Source organism: Heterobasidion irregulare (assembly GCF_000320585.1).
Source record: "Heterobasidion irregulare TC 32-1 unplaced genomic scaffold scaffold_02, whole genome shotgun sequence".
In the NCBI taxonomy this organism is placed as follows: Eukaryota; Fungi; Basidiomycota; class Agaricomycetes; order Russulales; family Bondarzewiaceae; genus Heterobasidion; species Heterobasidion irregulare.
The window spans coordinates 2,298,005-2,316,155 of NW_009258198.1; the positions used below are offsets into that span (position 1 = coordinate 2,298,005).

The following is an 18,151-nucleotide window of genomic DNA, read 5'->3' on the forward strand; positions in this document are numbered from 1 at the left end:
GGGTTACCAACGAGCAGTCGTAACACTAGAATAGACTCTTCTGCCCCTACCTTGCTCGCACTAGCTTGCTGCCACACTCTCTCTCATAACCTTCCTTGGTGGGGACAATAGACCCCCATTAAGAGAGCGTTACTGCACACACTCTGGAGCAAGACCTAGGCCAGGAATATCCACCCGGCACTAGACGTATCAATAACCAACTCCATCACAACAATCGCCCGATCCGGCGCGAAGGGGACTTCTGGGTCTACGAAGACAACAACAGATACGCCCCTCCAAATTACGATAACTGCTCATACCGAAACGGGCGTTATTACTTCACCCTTGAAGACGGAACAGAAGAAGAGGATATTTGGAACGAAACAGAAGCTCAGTGGGAACTAGCCCCACAATACAGGGAACCGGCGCCGGTAATCCCCGAAGACTCGGAGCAAGAGGAAACAACCTCAGAATCAGACTCCGACTCACCAGACCAAACACCGATCAATACCCGAAACGAACCGCTCGCCAACATGTCGGGACAAGCTTCGACTTCTACAGACCCCCCTTCCGCGACAGTACAACCCGGAAGAGGAAAAGTCAAACTCCCAGACAACTACACAGGCAACCGCATTGAATCCCAGAAATTCATGCTCCAATGCCTCCTTCTTTTCGCAGCAGAATCCGATCGGTACAAGACCGATCAAGACAAGATATCCCTGGTGCTCTCATGCATGAGATATGGCACGGCAGGAGCTTGGGCCGAGAACTTCCTCCTCAAATCAGTAGGAGCGGACCCTCCTACTGATCTAGGCACCTGGAGGGACTTTTTAACAAAGTTCAAGCTCCAATTTAGGGAGACGGGCAAGACCGACAAGGCGCGAAGCGCACTCATGGCTTTCTCCCAAGGACGAATGACGGTTGATGAATACTCCAACCAATTCATTCTCATCGCCGCCGATGCAGACATCTCTGACAAGGAACAAGTCCCTTACTTCCAACGCGGGTTAGACCCGCGCGTCATGGACAAAATATATGACAAAGAAGTACAGCCAAAAGACACCATTCAGGATTGGATCAATACAGCCTGCGAAATAGACGGACGACTCAGAGCCAGATCTGCTCAAAAGGTCATCCTCGCCAACTCCACCTCCTTCCGTAGCGACTATCTAAACCGTTTCCATTCCCAACCTGCTATCCGCTATAACTCCACAAACGCTCCTCGAAAAATGAATAATCAGGTGGTCGATATGGACATTGACGCTACCAAGAAGCGTAACGCCCAAAGTCAAAAAAGAAAATTTGACGGCAAGCGAACCACCTCTTGTTCGAATTGTGGAAAGATAGGACACTCTGGCGCTAACTGCTGGTCGGCCCGCAGAGGCGTTCCACCAATTCGAGGAAACTCGAAGAGACGCTTGGGTACGACAGGGAGAGGAAACCGCGCGGTTAATTTGGAGGGAGAAGACGACGCACCCGCTATGGGAAACCAAGCGGGAATATATCGAGGAGTGGAGACAGAGGATGTCCCTCGCAATGACCAGCGGGTACCACAACCTGGTCCTTCGATGGAACGTCCTTACTCTGCCCCATCCGGACGACCCCAAACGAACCATGGGCAACGCGCTATGTTACCTAACGGACAACGGGGAGACGGAAGCGTCAGTCATTCTGCTCGAATCAGAGCAGTGCTCGGAGAATTAGGAGAAGATGAAGCAAGAGAAGTAATCTTGGGACACGTGGAGTGTTTTTCCTGACCTCTCCCTCACCAGCGAAGGAGAGAGGTCAAGGACGACCCGAGTTTGATGCCCGCACTTGTATTCGTATCAGAGCAATGAACGACCGTATCATCACTCCCATACGCCTGAACGTGAAAGTATCAAACAGGAGTCAATACGCTGGAGCAAAGGCAACCATCGACTCGGCATGCGAGGGGGTTATAGTAAATGAAACTTGGGTCAGGAGACATCGCTTTCCCACCTACACACTCAACAACCCCATTCGCGTCCGGAACGTCGATGACACCATTAATAAAGCAGGTCTCATCCGATCAGCCTTGGATGTGAACCTCACCATTCGGGACATCAGGGGACGAACACATACTGAGCGCGTCCAGATGTTTATCTCCAATCTAGGGAAAGACGACCTTATCCTAGGAACAGATTGGTTGAAATACCACGACCCCTCCATCGAGTGGAGGCGACGTGAAGTGCACTTTGATCGGTGCCCCCAAAAATGCCAGCAACCACATGGGTTCACTAGGGCAAGGGAAGAACCGCAAAACAATAGGCAGTTATCAGACGTGGAGCCACGGCACAAACCACGCATTAACGAGCGCGAAAAACAGCGCCTAGAGCACCTCCGAAGATTATCGGAAGATGTAGGACTCCGCGATCATAGCGGAACGTTTGGTGTCCAACTACGAGCATACCTCAAAAGGAAATGGCTCCTACAGGACATAAGGAAATACGCAGAAGAGAAACGAAAGGCTCAAGCCAAACTATCTCTTTCACCAAACGGGGGAGAACCTGATCTCCCACATAAAAACTCAGGAAAACAGGCCATAGAGGAACCAGTTATTCGGAAACTGGCTCCCGAACCATCAGGATTTGCCAGCTTCGACCAGGACTTGGAGGACGAAATCGTCGTCACCAATCTAAAGGAAAGAGTCCCCAAGGCGCATCACGAATTTTTGGACATCTTTAGCGAACGAAAGTCGCAGCGACTCCCAGAGCACACTTACTGGGACCACGCTATAGACCTGAAACCGACTTTCAAACCTCAAGTACCAAAAATCTACGCCTTGAGCCCAGAAAAACATGATGAACTAGGGAAATTCATCAAGGAACACCTCACTCGGGGGACCATCCGTCGATCCACCTCACAAACGGCAGCCCCATTTTTCTTTATAGGAAAGAAAGATGGAAAACTGCGCCCGGTACAGGACTATCGCCATTTGAACTCGTACACCATCCCAAATGTGTGCCCCCTTCCACTAATCCAAGAACTATTGGACGTGATCAAAGGGGCCACCATTTTCAGCAAATTGGATGTACGGTGGGGATACAACAATATACGAATCAAGAAGGGCAACGAGTGGAAGGCAGCTTTCATCACTCCGCTGGGCTCTTACGAACCCACGGTGATGTTCTTCGGCCTTACCAACTCACCAGCCACCTTCCAGGCCATGATGAACATGATCTTCAGAGAACTCATCACGGCCTGGAAAATAACCGTATATATGGACGACATCCTCATCTTTTCCAAAAACATGGCGGAACACATCCAGATCCTGAACCAAGTTTTCCAGATCTTGCGCGACAACGACCTCTATCTGAAGCCAGAAAAGTGCGAGTTTTATAAAGAAAAACTCCAATATCTGGGATACACAATTTCAAAAGACCATGTCGCAATGGAAGACTCAAAGGTGGACGCTATACAAGATTGGCCAGTCCCATGCACCGTCCGAGACATTCGCTCCTTTTTAGGTCTAGGAAACTTCTACAGGCGTTTCATCGATAAGTTCTCCCTTATCGCGCGACCTCTGCACGACCTCACCAAAAAGGATGCAAAATGGAACTGGACTTCGAAGTGCCAGGAAGCCTTCGAACGATTAAAAAGGGCATTTATCAGCAAACCCGTTCTGAATTACCTGGACCCCATGCATCCATATCGACTAGTAACGGACGCCTCACTAATCGCTTACGGAGCCACCCTCCTGCAAGAAGGAAAAGATGGCGACTGGCACCCAGTTGCATTCCTTTCCGGGTCATTTTCACCAGCAGAACGGAACTACGACGTCCACGATCGCGAACTCCTGGCCATCATAAAAGCATTGGAACACTGGAACCACTACCTCGAAGGTGCACGACACCCATTCGAGATCTGGACAGATCACAAGAACCTGGAACACTTCCAAACGGCGCGAGATCTCTCACGACGACACGCCCGTTGGAGCCTTTATTTGAGCAGATTCAACTTCACGCTCAGCTATAAAGCGGGGTCAACAAATCATTCCGATGCTCTGTCCAGGCGTCCAGATCTAAGTGAGGGGGTGGAATCTGACAACAAAGCTCAAATTTTGCTCCCGGCCAACCTTTTCAACAAATCTGACAAAACACTGGTAGAACCGTCCCCGACACGGCATATCAAGTCCACAGAAATGGCATCCTCGGACCTCATCTCCCTCATCCGATGCTCAAAATCGGAACACGATGCCCTGACAAGGGTAGCCCTCGCCAAGCTCTTGCGAGTAGGGCCACAAGGAATGAGAGGATTACTGGGACACTGGACACACGAAGACGGAATCACCAGACGAAACGGCCACATATGCGTCCCAAAAGACGATGCCATACGAAGACTTATTGTCAAAACGCATCACGACGCACCCGCGGTAGGACACCCGAGGAGAACAAAAACGTTGGAATTGGTACAACGACACTATTGGTGGCAAAACATGACAAAGTTCATCCATGAATACGTGGACGGATGTGCGGTATGCCAATCAACCAAGAATCTGATGCACAAGACGCACCCTCCTATCCACCCTTTGGAAACCACCAACGTCCCCTGGCGTTTCATCTCGACAGATTTCGTCACGGATCTACCCGAAAGCAAGGGTTTCGACTCAATCAACGTGGTAGTGGACCAAGGTCTGTCCAAAGGCATAGTCATCACCCCATGCAAGAAAACGATCACGGCAGAAGAAACAACCGCGCTTTTCCAGAACAACGTTTTCAGTAGACATGGGTTGCCGACCAAAATAGTATCCGATCGCAGCCCTCAATTTGCGGCCAAGTTCACCCGAGAACTCTGGAAACGGCTAGGAATCACCGCCGCTCTCAGCACGGCTTATCATCCCCAGACGGACGGAGAAACAGAACGAGTAAACCAGGAGATCGAACAGTTCCTGAGAACGTTCTGCAATTACCACCAAGATAACTGGGTGGACCTTTTGCCGTTTGCCGAATTCTCGCACAACACGCGGAAACATTCAGCCACTGGAAAATCTCCTTTCGAAGTGCTATACGGGTTCAACCCCCCTTATTCAGCCGACACTGCGCTGGAGACAAAGGTACCCGCGGTAGCTGAACGCATTAAGGTGATCACAGAAGTCCAGGAAGAAGCCACAGCCAGCCTACAAATAGCCAGCAATTACGCCAAGGACCGGGATCTCCACAGGAAACTCCCTCAATGGAAAGAAGGAGACCAAGTATGGTTAGAAGGAACCCATATCCGGACAACCCATCCAAAGTTCAAGCTCGCTCCTAGGAGGTATGGCCCCTTTAAAATATTGGCGAAAATAGGAACCCTGGCATACAAACTTCAAATCCCCCAACAATGGAGAATCCACCCGGTGTTCCACGCCACAACGCTAACCAAGTATAGGGAAACCGAGGCACACGGAGAAAACTTCGCCAGACCATTGCCGGAGGTATTAAACAATGAAGAACATTACGAAGTAGAAATGATCGTGGACTCAAAGAAACAAGGACGGGGAACCAAATATTTGGTCAAATGGATGGGATATCCCGAGGCAGACAACACCTGGGAACCCTACACTCTCCTAAAAGGGACAGCGGAAGAAGCTATGAAGGAGTTTCATGACCAATACCCCGATAAACCTCGTCCGGGAGCACCCTGAAAGGCGGAAGGAAAAGTCTATAAAAGAGCGTCCGGAGAGCTCTAAACAGACCATCCTCCCACATCTTCCCCACTTTTCCCAAAGCTCCTTCTCTTTCACCCAAATGCTCCTTCACGAAGACCACGATGCTTCATCACCATCCAGAAACTCCTCCCCCGATGTCGTCCTTATGGTGTCCAATCCAGACATCGGACAAATGGATAGAGGAACCAGTCCTCACCCAAGCAATGCTGGACGAATTGATAGAGGAACCAGCCCTCACCATCCAGAGCCCGCCATCGTCACCCTCACTCCACACCTCAATAACTTCTCAGATGACGACGCCGAGGACTACGCCAAGTTCAAAGAAAGGGAAAGAACTCGCCGACCGTCATCCCAGGGGCCCCCACGAGATGCATCACGGAATGAAAACCCTGATGACAGAAACCCACCGGGCTCTGACGAAGTACCAATGGGAGTTCCACCTCCTGCTACAATCGCGGCGAACGTTGGAGCTGCAGGTCCCTCGGGACTACGAGCAAGAACAGCAGCTCAACTCCCAAGCCATGGAGAAATTAACTCGATACCAGTTATACAGGGAGCTACACCTCCACCAGTACCAACTGGTGGACAGATTCCCCGCTCCATGGGAAGAACTACCCTTGGTACAAATCCTCACGCCAGAGAATTGGAGCGACACGCGGACGCGCTCCTCCAGCGAAGCACTATCTCCGCGGTAATACAAATGGCCACAGCCATGGCTCTACAACGACTCGCTAACTTCGCCGCAGGGCAACCCGGGAATGAGCATAGCGGCATACCTCGATGACTGGCTAGTGCCAGTCTCCAGATCAGAGGACTCGCCCTCCAAACAGACCCTGACACCGCCTCTTGGTATGAACATAACGACGGACGACCACGAGCTCTCCTCATCCATCCCGACAAATTCTCCCAGTATGTCAACAGAGAGCTCCTTCCAGCTCTCCTCTTCACCGGAGAACTGGGCGCCGTCCAACCAAATAGGACCGACCCTTTCCGCGTTGTTGTCTGGAATGTACCACGTCCCGGAGAACGTCCCACGGCTGTACCAAATCCAAGAAGGGCTCCGCGCACGGTCGTGGAACGCCCTCCACCGAGGCCACGGGAAAGTCGCCCAACACATAGCAATCCCACGATGTCCCCCTCTCACCGGGTACGAAATCTTCCCTTATCCCATGGGGGCACCGACGAGGAGGAACCGCCCGTCTATCGAAGAAACGAGGGAAGAAGAAGTCGAGGAACCCAGGCAACCCTCCGCCGCGGAACAACTACTGGCGGGAGTGTTCGACACCGGCCTGGAACGCCTCCTCCTAGTGCTCGATTTCGTACAGACGAGGGACAGAATAACCGAAGTAGCCGCAGAACTCACCGCACTGATTCGGAGGCTAGAAGAAATCGCTCTTGGACTCGATCCGAGCTCGATGCATGGGATGCTTTAGATGACCCGGGAAACTACGACGACGCCGATCCGTATTATCGGCCTGATGAAGGAGGCGATGGGTACCAAGGACCCTATGACTACTAGAGAAGGGCCATCGCGGAGCGAGAAAGGGGGTAAGGAAGTTGAGGAACTCCTACCCCTACTAGGGTCCGAAATGACCTTAAACTATTGTTCGTCCGCAACGACGTAAAACTAGGATCGTCCCTCAAGACGTTAAACTGTACGACCTCGTCCGAAAGAGACGTTAAACTACCCCGCGTCCGGAATGACGTCTAAACTATCGGACCTGCATGTCTTAAAACTGTGAAAAGATAAGAAGGCAGGGGAAGTACCTGACCATTAGTCCTAGGTTCAAATGATGGTACGAATCAAGGACAACAGCGGGCATAATTCCACGTACGACCTACGGCGGAACCTTTCACATTCTCGCTGTCAAGGAGTTAATCTGACAGATGCATCGAGCGTCCCATTTGGATCCTCAGTTTTACAGGGTTTTTTCCGCATTAGGGAACCCTCTACATGACATATACTCTACTCGTAGGTGTCGACAAGCCGGCTCTTCACCTTGGTACAGCGAAGTGCCCATACATAACCGGTTGCAAGTCCAAGTCAAGAAATTATGATGCACAACTCGTTAAGTGAACCCTCACAGTCAAGGTCTGACTGGTGTTTTGGGACGTCCCACTTTGGATCTCCCGTTTTACAGGATTGTTTCCGCATTAGGGGATCCTACAGCTGGCGCATGAGATGATGTAGAGAGCGGGCCGCCTCTACCTCACAAGTCTTCCTATAATGATGCGAGGCCATAAAAAACATCCGGAACGATGTAAAACTACCAAAGGCTTGGTCCGCAATGACTATAAACTACTAGGGTCCGCAATGACGTTAAACTAGTCTTCGTCCGAAATGACGGAAAACTATCCTCGTCCGAGATGACGTAAAACTACTGTTGACCCAAGGAGCGTGGTTGCATTCTGGTGAAGCGTGGATTTTCGGGAGGATCCGCGTCGCAGAACCCTGCCTGTAAGAGGTCAAAGCGCTTCCGATATTCACTCGCTTTTCGGTAAAAGAATATCGGGTCGTCTTGGTTCAAATCCAAGCGAGGGGTCTGGGACATGGAAGAGCAAGCATCTCTTCATGGAGCGCTCAGTCTAGTCCTGGAGTCGAAGTACAAGAAATTCCGCTCCAAGACCTAGTCAGGAGGCAACTAGGACACATGCCTCGAGTCGAAGATCTAGTAGGAAGGGACTAGATCACGCGACTCTTGTCTGGCCCATATAGCGGAAGAACGGCAAGAGGGGGGCCACTCATAAGTCTATTCCGCCAATCGTCCGCAACGACGTAAAACTAGGTCTCGTCCGCAACGACGATAAACTACGAAGCGTCCGGGACGACGTTAAACTAAGCATTGTTTTTCCACAATATTTGTGGCGAAACAACGTCCGCGATGACGTTAAACTATTGTCCCTTTCCACATAGGGATTGTTCGAGGCCAATGGCATCGACGTCCGCAACGACGGAAAACTACGGGCATCCGAGATGATGTAAAACTATCGTCCCTTCGTTCTAGGGATCTTAGGATGTGTCTCAAGATTGGGATGTCTCCTAGTCCGAAATGACGATAAACTATTTGTCCCTTTAAGCATAGGGATCGTGCGTGGTGGAAATCAAGGTTATCCCCACGCGTCCGAGAAGACGTTAAACTACTTGTCCCTTCAAGAACAGGGATTGTGCGTGGCGATCTTGACAAGATACCGCGCGTCCACGACGACGTTAAACTAGTGCCCCTGGACCTAGGGGTTGTCATTGATGTCCAATCCCCTGGACACCAATGCGTCCGCAATGATGGAAAACTATTTGCTCCTTACCGCATAGGAGTTGTGGATTGACCGCCATGCTGTCAATCGGTCCGCAATGACACTAAACTACGATGCTCCTTACCGAATAGGAGTTGTGGTTGTTGACCAAGACCATGGTCATCAACCGTCCGAGAAGACGTTAAACTACTCATCCCTTTTCAGTATAGGGATCATCGGTCGACATCATTCTTGACGAGAATGTGTCGACAACGTCCGAGATGACGTTAAACTACCTTCATCCTCGGAAGGAAAAGCCTATCGTGACTCGAGGGACATAGTCAGACGATAGCTCGCCTATCGCATGGCGTTAAACTGCGAGGATGCCTACCTCACGGCATTAAACTGAGCGGTCTCCTAATATTGAGACGTATAAGTTATCCGGTTTGATATAGTATAAACCGTTCCCATCATGCCTCAGTGGAGATCTGCGGGATAAGGTCTGGTCTAGGGCCCTATGCACATAACCGATGAATGGTCCGGCGTGCAGAAACATCTTTCCCCACAGATACTCCATGTTGATGATGAAGAAGGTCTGCAAATGACCTAGAAGTAAACTACAAGGCAGCGCAGGGCGCCTTAATACATCCGAAACGATGTAAAACTACTGTCGTCCGCAACGACGATAAACTACGGAACGTCCAGCAAGATGTTTAAACTGCTAGTCGTGGATATATCTCGCAACCCGACAAATATATCAGCTGTGGTCTTAATGTCCATTCGTGCAAGCGAACAGGCCGATCTGGGGAAGGAGTCAGACTCCTCCTTACTCCTTACGGCACCCTTCAAGTCTAATTCTCTTCACATCCTTGCCTCAAACCCAATACGCATAGTGAATCAAACAAACTCTAGACGTCGAACTAACTCACCGGAGATGAGCCCACCGTATGGGGGCGATACTGCTTGGGATTTATGGCTGCAACCTCACCGGAGATGAGCTCACCGTATGGGAGCGATACTGCTTGGGACGTTAAGATGGTAGTCTGGGGAAGTAGGCCTAAGCCTTTGTAAAGCGATCAACCTACTTGCCCGTGGATGCCATCCTCTGAACGCCAAGAGGAACAACAAAAATCACGAGGATAACGACTATCCTGGAAACACTGAGGTTTGGCCCTCGGAGAAGGAAGAAGAAGAACCTGATGACACGAAATGGAACCCACATGCTAGAGTTTCTATTCATCCACACACCACTCGCATCCATACGCCTTTCTTGACACCTGTCCGGCGTCGACCGGACTGACATCCTGGCTTGAGAACCCAGGAAAGATCACAACAACCGAAGGGTGAAGGAAGAACATCCTATAGAGTGGAGGTTTGGTACCCTCATGACTCGACAAACAAACAGCTCAACGGAGATGGAAAACTCCTAGAGGATCAAACGACGTAAGTTGGTCTTCCTCCCAGAAAACGAAGTCATGTCCCGGAAGACGCATCCGGAGACCGTTTTTGGATCAAGAAAGCAAATCGTATATGGAGTGGCGATGAAGCGCAAAGCGCTGTCCTACCAGGCGAATAGGACGTAGAAAGGGGGTATTGTTATGATCACGTTCTGTCGGGCCTTAACGGCGGTCTATTCCTACACGATCATCACAAATATCAAGCGGCCTCACTTGTGAGGCGTACAAACAAGGTACAGATAGTAACCTTGGTCATCCTCTCCCAACGGATCACCTTATCGTTGGTCGAGTATCACGGGCCTATTGCATAGCGGGCATGGAACGCCGCCTTACAAACTACTCACACATCGGGCATTGAGCTCCTAGTCTTTCCTGGCCGGAAGGAGACTAACGGAGAAACACAAGAGTAGTCGTTATTGAGAGAAAACGACTTAGAGTATACCTACGGATACATATATGGTATTCTCACGCCCTACTTCCTAAAGTAGTATAAAAGGCCCATAGAGTAGGCTGAGGTTCTTCAGTCTATTCTCTTCGTTCGTTGTGGTCTTCCTACCACAGCACCCTCATCCACTGTAGTCTTCCTACTGCAGTCTTCATTGCTATATCGCAATACACTTCTGGCTCCTGTGCTACACGTACAGTCGAGACCGCCGTTCCACACATCCTCCACGAGTGACCTAGGGAAGAACCTCCTACTCTTGGGGTTACCGACGAGCAGTCGTAACAGCAGCCAATATATAATGTGAATGGAGCATGTGATAAGTACATTTGGTTATGATAATGACAGATCCATATTTAGTGCCTCCTCTGATTCCATGTCTGCTTCATGACTCCAAACCAGCAGAATTAACTATAAGTAACTATTTTAGGTACTTGTGCCTGCAAAAAAATATCTAAATGGCAATTGCCAAGCTACCGCAATGGCACTTTTGAGCATGGCTATATGTTAGCTATATGTCTAACAAAAACATGACAATTCTTAAAAATATACTAGTGCATAATGTATGTTATTCACATCCCATATATTAAATTATTTGAAAATTTGAGTCAATTTAAAGCTTTTGTGGTAAGATCTTTCATCTATATAGTAGAAAACAGACCTTTCCAAAAAAGTGGTCAATTAATGATGATTCTGAATAAATAAAAAATTAAATATATTTAACAGACCTCTTTGTATAACATCTCAGCCACACATCTTATAAAAAGGTAAGAGAATGCTACATCAACAAATCATCTTATAAGAAAATGAGAGAATGCTGTATCAATAAATAGTGTCTTAATATATACCCATGACAAGTTTACCATCTAATCAGTCAGTGTAGAGCAGACCTGTTGAGGGCTAGTAGTGTTTGAATACATATTATTTATGCTCATAGAGTCATCTTGAAGTAATATCCGTGATTTTTAGTAACATTTACAGTAGCAGTGGTCTATAATCATTCAAGGCCCTGGTTATCATATTGTTATATATGTTCTTGAAGAGAACAGCCAATATAATCAGCTCTTTCTGGCTTTATATTCTGTATATAACAAATAACATATATAAAGAAGCCTGTCAAATATATTTAGATTTTTATTTATTCAGAATCATCTTTGGTTGACCACTCTTTCTAGGAGGGTCTGTTTTCTGCTATATAGAGAAAGATCTTACCACAAAAGCTTTAAATTGACTCAAATTTTCAAATAATTTAATATATGGGATGTGAATATTATATATTATGCACCAGTATATTTTTAAGAATTGTCATGTTTTTGTTAGACATACAGCTAATATACAGCTATGCTCAAAAGTGCCATTACAGTAGCTTAGCAATTGCCATTCAGATATTTTTCATAGGCAAGAGTACAGAGTACTTTCTACCTATGATATGGGTGGATTCATGTATCATGAGTTGTCTATTGTGAATTTTGTCATACATATAGACTGTGTACTATAAGTACTCAACCTCAATGATCTGTTGATGAGTATCTGGGATTTGGGCTGATGGGACAGGAATTTAAAGATAAAGGCAAATGCCAGTGACATAACAATATAAACCTTAGCTTGACAGGTTCACTTCTTCCCACCACAATGAGCAACAGCTCCTCCAGGACAAGCAGTGACTCTATAGCATCTACAACTAAGACTAAGTTGGCAAATACTAAAGTTGCACTGGAACCTATTGAGTAGCCTCTGGACACTGGCAAGGTCATGCATCTGCTATTGATTGAGCTAGGCCCTTCTGATTACAAGCTCTGCAGGGCTAACCTGTATCAGAGTGAGCTAAGAAAGATCTATAGTAAGTAATGCTATTTATTGAGTGATCTTGCAAGGCTCATTGGGATCTGTGGCCAGTGGTAGAGAGGAACAGACTTATATATGCTGAGTTTACATCTGGGATCAGGTACAAGAACAAGATGATGGCACACTCTAATCCTAGTATGTCATGTTGACCTTGTAGAGTCTGATGGCTCTTAACTCAAGTGACCAATGTGCTTGTAGATACAGCTCTAGCATAGTATAGCCTTGTGACCAATGCACAATAGCCGTTGTTGAACACGCGTGTGCGAGGAGGCGTGACCGCCACGTGACGAGGGCCTTTTGGGTCGCGCAGGCGAGGTGAAGGCAGACGACGGCCACGATGGACCTCCGCCGCCTCGCCCAGACCAACAACGCGACCGCCGTCTCCTCCCCGCGCCAGTCCGCCTCCGCGCCCTCGTCCCACCGCAGCTCCCCCGCCTCCCCCGCCGCCAGAGCCACCCCCGCCACCCAGCCCTCGACCCCGAAGCGCACCGCGTACCCGATCGCGACATCGCCCCTCCTCGGGCCCTCGCTCTCCGCGAGCAGGCCCTTCGACTGGGAGGCCGCCCGCTCACACCGCCCGCCGCCCTATCCGTCCCCCGTCATCGCAAAGCGCAAGGCCGCGCGCAAGAGCGAGGCCGGCGTCGGCACACTCGGCGCACCCACCAAGCGCGTGGTGCGCAAGAAAAGCTTGTGCGAACGGTGCGCTTTCCGTCCCCCCTTCTCGCGCGCCTCGTCTCGCATCCTTCGAGCGCACGGCTGACGTCACGCCGCACACGCCAGGCTCACATCCATCCCGAGCCGCATCGCCTTTGAGATCTCCATCTTCCCGAACAATGTACCCCTGCCCTCCCCCAAAACCTCCGCGTGGCTCGTCGGCGGCCTCATGCACTTCCTGCATTTTTGCGTGCGCGTCTCCCAGGTGCGCAACGTCCCGGACACGGACGTGGGCTGGGAAGACATGTTCCACGAGGACAACGACGTGTCCTGGTTCGACTGGGTGCGCTCTCTCTCTCTCTCTCTCTCCGACTCGCTCTTATGGACTCTGAATGCATCGCCCGCCACCAGACCGTGCCCGTCACCGCGCTCCTCGTCGCGCTCGCCTCCTTCAACGCCCTCTTCCTCTTCACGCACACCAAGCTCTACCACATGCACGCCCAGCCCGACCCCGTCTCCTCCCCCCACGCCCGCTTCGTCGCCGCGCCCGCAGACCCCCCGCCGCTCGCGCGCCGCCTGCGCACGCAGGCATGGCGCGCCGCCGCGGCCGCGTGGCGCTTCCTCCTCGGCATCGGGACGTCCGCCGCGAGCCGCAGCTCCGCGGCCGAGTCGGCGCGGCGCGTGCAGGAGCTCGAGGTGTGGACGCCCGACGCGCGCGAGCTCGCGCTCTTCTGCGTGTACTCGCCCGTGCACGCGCTGCTCTGGACGGCGTGGAACTCGGGCAACTGGATCCTCGTCGCGTGCGCGATGGCCGGCGTGAGCGCGCAGGTGAGTGTGTTCCCGCTTCTGTGCCCGCGTGCGATGGCTGACGGCGCGCGCGATTGCAGCTGCGCGCGTTGACGGAGACGTACCAGGCGCTGTTGAAGGATCGCGCGATCATCGCCGCGGAGGTCATGCACGAGTACGACGAAAAGGTGCGTGCCGTCCCCCGCGCTCTGCCCTGCCCCGTGCCCCGCCGACGCGTCCCCCGCCCCGCCCGTCCAGTTCGTGTATCCGCGCGTCAACCCCGTCCGCAAGGACGCCGCGGTGATGACGAACCAGGCCGAGATCGTGAACATCTGGGAAGACTGAGGGGCGAGGAGCCGCCCGACAGCCTGCCATGCATGCCAAGTATCGCGTATTGTTTTTTTCTGTCTGGAGCACTGTTACCTCGCATACCTCATTGCAATCACACCCCACCCGCCCGCCCGTTCGCGCGCGATGAGCTTTTTATATGAAAAAAAGGAAATCCAGACATGATACAATGCTGATGATATACACGGTGTGAACGACTGATGCTTCTCATTGTCTTTCCCCTTCGTCTAGGAATCCCCACCCCCCCCTTCCTACGCCGACTTGTTCTCCGGCGCCCGGTAGAACTTCATCAGGTCCTGCACGTCCTCTTTGCTGCCCAGGAACACGGAGCACCGTTCGTGGATGTGCGTCGGCACGATGTCCATGATCCGTTTCGTCCCCGTCGTCGCGATACCTCCCGCCTACGTCGCCGCTCAGCACCGCGAACCCAAGGTAAAAGAGGGCCGGCCGTGCACGCACCTGCTCCGTCAAAAAGGCCATCGGGAACGCCTCGTACAGCAGCCGCAGCTTGCCCGACTTGCTCTTCTTGTCGTCCGGGTAGCCAAAGATGCCGCCGTAGAGCAGCGTCCGGTGCACGTCGGCGACCATGCTCCCGATGTAGCGCGCCGAGTAGGGCGAGCGGCCGGATCCGGCGGGCGGGTACTTGATGCTGTCGAGGTAGGCGAGGACGGGCGGGTGGAAGTACATCGAGTTGCCCTCGTTGAACGAGTAGATCTTCCCGCGCGGCGGGATGCGGATGTTCGGGTGCGTGAGGATGAAGTCGCCGAGCGCGGCGTCGAGCGTGTAGCCGTTCACGCCGCTGCCGGTCGTGAGGACGAGGTTCGCCGAGGAGCCGTACCTGCGTGGGCGCGGAGAGGTCAACAGGTGAGGCCTGTGCGGGCGCTCGGGGCACGAGAGGCCGCTCACATCGTGTAGCCCGCGGCGACCATCTGGCTGCCCGGGCGGAGGACGTCATCAATCGTGCCCTTGGAGTCTTTCGCCTGTGCGGGGCAAGGTGGGTCTCAGCTCGAGCTCTACGTCTACGGCGACGGGGACAGCGGGCGGGCGGGCGGGCAGGCGGACTCACGATCTCGTAGATGCCAAAGATGGTGCCGATGTTGACGCCGGCGTCGATGTTGCTGCTGCCGTCGAGGGGGTCAAAGACGACGCAGTACTTGCCCTTGTAGCGGTCCTCGATGATGACGGCGTCCTCGAGCTCCTCCGAGACGAGCACGGCGGTCTTCCCGGAGGCGCGGAGGGCGTTGATCATGATGTCGTTGGAGAGGACGTCGAGCTTCTTCTGCTCCTCGCCCTGGACGTTGGTCTCGCCGGCGAGGCCGACGCTGGGGGCGCGTGAGGAGGGGCTGCCGGGCGCGGAGAAGCGGGGAAGAGGGGAGCACGCACAGGTTGATGAGGCGGGCCTTGCGGACGTTGGTGGCGATGAACTTGGAGGTGAGTTGGATGGCGGTAAGGAGGAGGGTGAGGTCGCCGGTGGCGACAGCGCCGAGGCGGAACTGCTCGCTCAGGACATGGCTGGGGGATCGCGTGCGATCAGCGTGTGGGCGGGGCGGGTGTGCGGCGGGGCGGGAGAGACGCACCGGGTGAGGGTGATGAGATCTGTGTTGACCTGTTCCTCTCCTGACATTGCGTGGGCTGCGGGGGGTGGGGGTGGGGGTGGGGGTGGGGGTGGGTACGACGAGGGGGGAGGGGGACGGGGATCGGGTGAATTCGGGCAGAGGGGGCTCAGAGGCTTTAAGAGGGCTGCACGGACGGCGGGTGTGGGCGGGGCCTGTCCTGCCTGGGAGAAGCAGCGCGAGACGGCGAGAGCGGGGAGGCGCCGTATTCACGTGACAGCGCACCGATGGCTCTGCATTTCCCCACCCGGCCCGCCTCCCGCGTCCGGCGCAAAGACCATGACTATCACACCACACGGGCAGCAAACAGCACATTCGACGCAGTAAGTCACCGACACCGCCGACAAAACGGGCAAACGCACACACACGACACGCGACACCACCAGCCTCAGCCCCTGCAAGTCGCCCCTTACTTCCCCTTCCTCGCCCGCAGCGGCACCGGGAACGCGTCGCTGTCGTCCTCCTCGTCCCAGATCCCGAACCCAATGCCCCCGCCCCCACCCCCACCCCCGCCCCCGCCCCCTTCCTGCACCCCCGGCGCGCTCGCCGCAGCCACGATGCCCTCTTCTCCCGCCGACGCCGAGCTGCCGCCTTCGCGCGCGGGCTCTCCTCCGCCGTCCTCGTCGTCCTCCAGCTGATCTATCTCCTCCTCCCCGTCCTCGTCCACCCCCGCGTCAGCAAACGCGGCCCGAAACTCGGCGCTGATGCTCGCTACTCTGCTCTCGAGCCTCGCGTCCGCGCCCACGCCGTATGGCGTCTCTGCGCCCCCCATCTCCACGTCCACGTCCACGTCCACGTCCTCGTCCGCGCCCGGCTCGTCCTCCGACTCGAGGCCCCGGTCGTGGTGCGTGTCGTCGCCGGTGGCGGCGGGGTTGAGCGGGTAGGGCGAGAAGAGGGTGGGGTCGGACTGCTCGAGCAGGGCGGAGATCTTGCGGACGGACTCCTCGAGCTCGTTCTCGTCCGAGGATGCCGAGTGGGCGGGGTCCTCGCTCGGCGTGCGCTTCTTCCCCTTGAAGTCGTATTTCCTGGCCGGAAGCGGCTATATGTCAGTCGGAGCGCGAACGGGGGATCTGCAGGGCCGCTCACACGTTCGGGTCCGGCTCCCAGGAGGGGTCGTGGGTGCGCATGTGGGCCGTGAGCGTGGTCCGGCGGGTGAACGTCTTGTCGCACAGCGGGTCCTCGCACTTGTACGGCCGCTTCCCCGTGTGCGTCCGCCGGTGCCGCGCCAGCGAGCTCGAGTCCCCGAACATCTTCGTGCACCCCGGGTACTCGCAGCTGTGCGGCTTCTCCCCCGTGTGCACCCGCATGTGCACGTGCAGCGCCGACCGCTGCCCCCCCGCCGCCCACACGTCGCGTCAACGTCAGTCGCACGATACGAGGGCAGAGCGCGCGCACCTGGATGAACGTCTTGCCGCACCCGTCCTCGGGGCACGTGAACGGCCGCTCCCCCGTGTGGATCCGCATGTGCCGCAGCATGTCGCTCCTGCGCGCGAACCCCTTTCCGCACTCCTCGCACCCGTGTTGTTGCTGCTGCTGCTGCTGCCCCTTCTCTACGGGCCCCGCCACGTCCCCGCCACGGTTCTTCCGCCCGTGCGACTTGCTCGCCGTCGACACCCTGCCTACGGCCGCCGCCGCACCGGCTGTCGACGTGGACGCCTGCGGCTGCTGCGTGTGCAAGGCCGTCCGAGTCTGAGCTCGCGTTTGGGGCGGCACAGCAAGCGGCGCGGGCACGAGGCAGGGGACGGCCGCGGGGTATGTCGTCGCCAGAGACGAAAAATCGAACGTGGGTCCGGGCGGCAGGGTCGACAGTGGCGGAGGCCGCGGGTGTGCGTTCGACGGCCTCCCAGGTTCTTCTGATGCCGGAGCGGATGCAGACGCAGACGCCTGTGTGGGTGATGAGACCGGCGAGGGCGGTGATATGGAGGGTTCGACCAACGGCGTCAGGTGGGCCACAGCCTCTGACGCGCGCGGGCCATCCCCATCTACTACTGCAAGTCGAGGAGCGTGCGTGTGTGAGGCCTGTTGTATCTGTAGTTGTTGTTGTAGTTGCAGTTGTAATTGTTGTTGTTGTTGCTGCTGCTGCTGCTGCTGCTCGAAGCGGGCCAGATGGTCCAAGATGTCCGAGATG

The 18,151-nt window shown here is 54.0% G+C and overlaps 7 protein-coding genes across 7 annotated transcripts; 4 read left to right on the forward strand and 3 right to left on the reverse strand.

Annotated features, from left to right (window-relative positions):
* Positions 1-512: 512 nt before the first annotated feature.
* Positions 513-1,736, forward strand: HETIRDRAFT_311161 (uncharacterized protein; the record flags this gene model as incomplete). The annotated part of the gene is made up of 1 exon (XM_009544419.1): positions 513-1,736. The coding sequence occupies one exon, from the start codon at positions 513-515 to the stop codon at positions 1,734-1,736; it is 1,224 nt and encodes a 407-aa protein (XP_009542714.1).
* A 1,409-nt stretch (positions 1,737-3,145) lies between these two features.
* HETIRDRAFT_309831 (uncharacterized protein) lies at positions 3,146-3,361 on the reverse strand (the record flags this gene model as incomplete). Its single annotated transcript, XM_009544420.1, has 1 exon — positions 3,146-3,361. A coding segment is annotated over one exon (216 nt), but the record flags the coding sequence as incomplete, so codon positions are not given.
* A 2,365-nt stretch (positions 3,362-5,726) lies between these two features.
* On the forward strand, positions 5,727-7,166 carry HETIRDRAFT_414890 (uncharacterized protein; the record flags this gene model as incomplete). Its single annotated transcript, XM_009544421.1, has 2 exons — positions 5,727-6,338; positions 6,453-7,166. The coding sequence occupies 2 exons, from the start codon at positions 5,727-5,729 to the stop codon at positions 7,164-7,166; spliced, it is 1,326 nt and encodes a 441-aa protein (XP_009542716.1).
* A 5,793-nt stretch (positions 7,167-12,959) lies between these two features.
* On the forward strand, positions 12,960-14,407 carry HETIRDRAFT_310986 (uncharacterized protein; the record flags this gene model as incomplete). Its single annotated transcript, XM_009544422.1, has 6 exons — positions 12,960-13,018; positions 13,073-13,321; positions 13,403-13,619; positions 13,688-14,104; positions 14,164-14,250; positions 14,321-14,407. 6 exons carry the CDS (start codon positions 12,960-12,962, stop codon positions 14,405-14,407), a joined length of 1,116 nt encoding a protein of 371 aa, XP_009542717.1.
* Positions 14,408-14,661: 254 nt separating this feature from the next.
* HETIRDRAFT_414892 (uncharacterized protein) lies at positions 14,662-16,034 on the reverse strand (the record flags this gene model as incomplete). The annotated part of the gene is made up of 6 exons (XM_009544423.1): positions 14,662-14,811; positions 14,870-15,248; positions 15,317-15,390; positions 15,477-15,732; positions 15,794-15,922; positions 15,988-16,034. 6 exons carry the CDS (start codon positions 16,032-16,034, stop codon positions 14,662-14,664), a joined length of 1,035 nt encoding a protein of 344 aa, XP_009542718.1.
* Positions 16,035-17,105: 1,071 nt separating this feature from the next.
* On the reverse strand, positions 17,106-17,330 carry HETIRDRAFT_309176 (uncharacterized protein; the record flags this gene model as incomplete). Its single annotated transcript, XM_009544424.1, has 1 exon — positions 17,106-17,330. One exon carries the CDS (start codon positions 17,328-17,330, stop codon positions 17,106-17,108), a length of 225 nt encoding a protein of 74 aa, XP_009542719.1.
* A 167-nt stretch (positions 17,331-17,497) lies between these two features.
* Positions 17,498-17,716, forward strand: HETIRDRAFT_122344 (uncharacterized protein; the record flags this gene model as incomplete). The annotated part of the gene is made up of 1 exon (XM_009544425.1): positions 17,498-17,716. The coding sequence occupies one exon, from the start codon at positions 17,498-17,500 to the stop codon at positions 17,714-17,716; it is 219 nt and encodes a 72-aa protein (XP_009542720.1).
* Positions 17,717-18,151: the final 435 nt, after the last annotated feature.